The sequence below is a fragment of the Lupinus angustifolius genome, unplaced genomic scaffold (assembly GCF_001865875.1).
Source record: "Lupinus angustifolius cultivar Tanjil unplaced genomic scaffold, LupAngTanjil_v1.0 Scaffold_22_164, whole genome shotgun sequence".
Lineage (NCBI taxonomy): Eukaryota > Viridiplantae > Streptophyta > Magnoliopsida > Fabales > Fabaceae > Lupinus > Lupinus angustifolius.
In genome coordinates, this window is record NW_017719919.1 from 4871 (window position 1) to 10325 (window position 5455).

The following is a 5455-nucleotide window of genomic DNA, read 5'->3' on the forward strand; positions in this document are numbered from 1 at the left end:
ATATGAAATGATGTATGTTTATATATTGTTAATCATGTATATATGATGTGATGAAAAGTAAAAAAAAATCAATGATACTTTCAACCAAAGAGATGTCATTATTATGTACATAATTAAATAGAAACATATATGAATGAGTAACTATGAGACGGGTTCGGTCGAGTTATTGATCGGATCTAATTTTTAAACTTAAACTTGACTCTGGATCAAATGATATCTGACCTAATCAAGTCCGACATCGATCCAAGCCGGATGAGCAAATAGGATCCGGTCTCCTCACTCTTGCATATACCCGCAAAAGCCTAAAAGGTAATAATGTGCCATAAACCTTTACCCTAAAATAAACGTGGAGCAGTTTGCACATTGTCCTACGTGGTGGATCTGCGCGAAGGATAATAACGATCACCCACAATATAATCTTTGAAAAAACCAGAGAAACAAAGAGTGTGATGACATAATAGAAGCAAGTCAAATTCGACTCTGATAGGAAAAGAGAAAGAAAAGGAAGAAAAAAAAGATGGAAGAGGCAAAGGTAAAGACAACACAACAACAAGAACAAGAAAAACAACAACAGCAACAACTGTTACAGCAACACCAACAACAACAAATGATGTTATTGCAACAATTGCAAAGGCAACAAGCATCAGCCATCTCTCGTTTCCCTTCAAACATTGACGCACATCTGCGTCCTATGAGATCTATGAATCTCCAACCAAATCAAAATCAAAACTCGAACCCGAACCCGAACCCTAATCCGGTTCAAGTCAACCAACAGCAGAAAGTGAATCGACCCGGACCGGGTAGCCAGATGGAGCTACAGATGGCTTATCAAGATGCTTGGCGCGTTTGCCATCCTGACTTTAAACGTCCCTTCTCTTCCCTTGAAGATGCATGCGACAGGTTTTATTTTTTATTTATTTAATTATTTTTACTCATTAATAAGATAGGATTTATTAAATTTGCTATGTTTTGTTTTGTTTTTTTTTCTTTTGGTTTTCTTATATGGTTTAGATGAGTAGTTTGTGTTGTGTGATAGTTGGTAAATAGCGTATTTGTATGGTATTGTATCCACAGTTGCAACTCTGGCTTCATTATAGAGGTAGTAACTATTGTAACCTTTTAATGTTTAATTTCTGAAGTGGTAGTTAAGATTACATAGCTAGTTGGTACGTGGTTGGTTCAAGTGGATATACAGTTTGTCACTTTTTACATTAATTTTATGTGGATGAGGAACCGGTAAGTGATACACGATATGGTGAATCCGGTAAGAGGTACAGAGAATTATATAACTACTAAGAAGATTAAACAAAAATTCTTTCCTTATAGGCTTAAGAAGATTCAAGTTGTTTTGCAATCTTACATAAAGGCTAAGGTTTTACAAGCTAACTTATATATGTGCTTGGCAATTTATTGTGAATTTGATAGTAATATCACCTTCTTGCTCTGGCTATGATAAACAAGATAAACTTACCAGTAATTCTCGGGAGAACCATTGCCTGTACTTATTGTTAGGATTGCCATCTGTAATCCTATTGGCAAGTGTTTTATACCAGATTACTAGACTCGTTTAAGTAGTTTAGAATTCTTTTTGTGTTAATGCATAAATTTTCAGCACATATCATATGCATGTATCATTCATATTTAGCTGTGTTACTGCGATTGCGGCTGTTGCAATGCAGATTGTGGCCATTGCAGTGTGAAATATTTTGTGATTAAAAAAATATTTTTGGATTTGATGCGGTCCAATGGGGCCTAATACGGTCAAAATGCAGTCCGATGCGGCCACATCATTGTGATTTAGACTCACATTGCAATTGTGGTTGCAGCGGTCATCGCAACTGCAATATTGCGGCCGCATCAGGTCATGCGGTTGGTCCGCAATTTAAATCACTGATATTTAGCTAATTATGATTTGTTAGACACTTGTGATATTTTTGTGCTTGCTGTCTGCTTTCTAGAGTGGAACCGGTGAATGCAATGGGCTGCTCGCACAACCTGTTTAACTAAGAAAAGTGTGATATAAATATAAATGCATGATAGTTGTCTTCTTTAATAATTAGAGATTGTCATTGTCCGATATCTTAAAGGGTGGTCAATGTGCTTTTAATTGGTATGCGAAATTTAGCATGTCATGTGCAACTTAAACGAGGGAACCATCTAACTATGTTTTCAACATACCTCTCATAAGGGGTTCTGATAGGAATTGGATCAGAAGTTCAAAGAACTGAAATGAAGGGTATATCTCCTCTCTAGGCTGATATCAGTATTAGTGGGATCTGTATAGAAGTAACTGAAAGGAAAGAGAAGGAAAAACATTTTCAAATATACTAATAACCCCAGCCAATTTAAGAGGTCTTGTTCTCTGCTATGCTTCCCTAGTCACACCTTTACTACTCTCTCTCCTTTCTTTTCCTTATATCCACACAGATCCTAACTGGAATCCTGCTTCCCTCCACCATTTTTCCCTGCTGGCAGTTAGTTAGCAGTGGTCACAAACTCAATGTTTTTCCTTGCTCATTTTCCGCCTATCCCCACAGCCAATACTACTACTCACATATATAATACTGATAGGCTTCGTAGTTAGTAGCACTACTATAGAGGCATTGCGGAGCGTTACATGACCAGGTCGGTTGTCGTGGTGCAGTTTTCAGCCTGGCCATGACAGCTGATACTTTCATGCAGCTGCTAGAATTAGGGTTTTTCTTATTCGCTCACTTCTTTCTTACAATTTTACCTGCACTATAACATCAAAGTTATATGCTGCCCTCTTTAACTTAGAAAAACCCTATATTGCCCTCGCTTTATCTTATCAAATGTCTTATGTACCATCAATTAAACATGGTAAATCTCAGTTTTAACCTTACTTAGATTGGCTGTTCGCCTACTCCACTGACCGACCTTTGTCATGCAAGCTCATAGCACAGAGACTCTCTCACCTCCTTCCTTTGGTTCAACAAGTTCTTAGCCAGCTACACCTCTAGTACTATCTGCACTCTGTTTTGGCAAGTTCCTAACATAACCATGTTTGTATCATGCAGATTCTTGGACTATCAGCTCCTGTTTCTGGCTTCACTAGCCATGTTCACCTGTATATTGATATAGTTTTCGTTATGACGAACTTACTGTTATTGGTTACTAGTTATGCTTCACATAATGGTAGTTGTGTCTGTAAATTAAAAAAATGGTATTGATATTAATGATTACTGTATATGAAAATTATGTTTACTATATTTGCTATCTTGGGTATAGTGGTACCGGCCATCCCACTATCCACTATATAACTAGCATTTTGGGGTTTGCAGCTCCACACTGCTATCTGAGATTGACTACTATGGTAATAGAGGTTTGCTAACAGATTCTTACTTTCTCAGACTGCCCTGTTTTGAATTGTTTCCCTTAATTCTGTTCCAACTATTTTAAATTGTTACTTCTTTTGAACATTCCTCGTTTACTGGGATTGCACCTTTGGGATGACTAACACAAAGGCACTAAATATTCTGACATGTTCAAATTCCTAAAAATTATGAGAAAAGAGGAAGAAGAAAAGAGAATATGAATATGATGATATATATATGTGATGCTGTGTTACTATACATGGAAACATAATATTCCTAATATATATGTGAAACTGTATTGTTTTTTTTTTGGTGTGCATGTGACTCTGTATTGTTGATCAAGTAATAGTCAGTACAACTAGTTCAAGCCATTCCTTATGATACACCTAAGTTCCTAACTTAACAAGACTTCTAAAACAATGAGAATCTTAATAATCTAACATGTCAAGTTGCAGCCTGGATCTTCATCCTTTTTCCCTATATGTAAAATATAAAATGATATAGTTTTAATGACTATTTTTAGTGATAGGATACTGTAGTTTTAATGCACATATTCGGTTGAATATGATAGGATTATTGGAGGCTAAAATTTTGTGTTCTACTCGTTGCATGGCAGCTTCCAAGTCTAAGTTCTTATGTGGTTGAATGTATTTTTTGGGTAGAAATATAGCCTTTTCAGTTAGATCTATATTCTGTCTTTAAAGAAATGGCTTTTATGTTTGAGTACTGATGTCTTTAGAGTCATTTACCTCAAGAAATATGCTTATAACCTTTTAATGACTGCCACTAACCCCTACACACACAACAAAAGGTTTCTGAACTTCATGTCTATTACAATTGACATGTGTTCTTCCATACATTTCTGTTATCCACAGATTATTACCCTATCATGTCGTGGCAGACTATGAGGCCGAAGAGGATGATAGGATGCTTGATTCTGACACCACAGGGCAGATGCTTTCTCGCTCCCAGCTATGGGATAATAACATCGCTGCAAAAATTGCTGAGTTCACAGCAACATTCGAGAAGCAAGCACTTGCCTTTAACATAATAACTCGCAAGCGAGCTATGGGGGAATTTCGGTCGGAGGAGAGATTGATGATTGAGCAGGCTCTTCTCCAAGAAGAAAAACGGGCTATGCTGGAACTAAGAGCAGCAATGGTTCAAGCAGAGCAGGCTCGAGCTGATTCACAGTCTCATGCTGAAATGATGATGGCTCGGGCTCCATTAAGAGGAAGTGCACTTGGTTCCCAAGGCAGTGATGACATTGTTCATGATATGGGAGAGCAGGATCATGGAGGAAATCACACTGAGATGATAAATGGATGGGGAAAAAACTCACAGAAGGATGAGAAGGAGCCATCTGACGATTTCTTGAATGATGAGGAAACTGAAAATGGAGAAACCAGCACGCAGGACGGATGGCGCGAAGCTGGTGAATTTGATCTGAATGCGAGATGATCCTCAGAAATGTCCAATGTAGATCATATAAGACCTTGATGACTAGTCTGGATTTCTTTTTCGGAATAAGATACGTGTAAAATTGTTTATCCTGGGCTGATATCACTGGATTAATTTCTCATTTCTCAATTAATATTCAATATCAAAGATTATCACTGGTCTGATATTAGAGTGAGGATGGATGTATAAGAAGTTTATGCATGTTGTAGACTCTAGTAAACAGTTGGAGCAATGTTAGTTCCATTGGTGTTGTATTGATAAGAAGTCAATTTGTCAGTTAACTTTATATGTAGTTACTGTTTTGTTATGCTTCAGGGTTCTACTTTTGCTGGACAAAATTGGTTTTAGATGGATTTGGATTGTCTCCAGTTTTCTTTAACATTTTCTTTAACATTTTTGGGTCGTTTTTTTTTTGTACTATCAAGGGTATCTTCTTACCTTTTTTGGTAAGAAACTAATTTGTTTCGAGGTTCGTGACTGGTTGACTGTCTTTTCAACAAGTGTTGCTCTCAAAAATTGAATTATCAACCTTGGAGATCTAGTGAGACCTTACACTGCTAAGTCAATGTTTGCTTTTTAACATTAACATTTTAATATAGTATCAATTATGTACATAATTTTTTAGTTTATGCATGTTTGAAGTAATTAAATAAAATTAT

The 5455-nt window shown here is 36.6% G+C and overlaps 1 protein-coding gene across 1 annotated transcript; it reads left to right on the plus strand.

Moving 5' to 3' along the window:
* The first annotated feature begins 517 nt into the window (after positions 1-517).
* On the plus strand, positions 518-5101 carry LOC109338381 (PH domain-containing protein DDB_G0275795-like). Its single transcript, XM_019575601.1, has 2 exons — positions 518-900; positions 4211-5101. The coding sequence occupies exons 1-2, from the start codon at positions 518-520 to the stop codon at positions 4794-4796; spliced, it is 969 nt and encodes a 322-aa protein (XP_019431146.1). The 3' UTR covers positions 4797-5101.
* The last annotated feature ends 354 nt before the right edge of the window (positions 5102-5455 follow it).

Excerpts from the sequence above, each read along its gene's own strand:
- LOC109338381 (XM_019575601.1), top strand. The coding sequence starts at position 518 with ATGGAAGAGGCAAAGGTAAAGACAACACAACAACAAGAACAAGAAAAA. Across the intron at positions 901-4,210 it reads CTTGAAGATGCATGCGACAG|ATTATTACCCTATCATGTCG; the intron begins GTTTTATTTTTT and ends TGTTATCCACAG.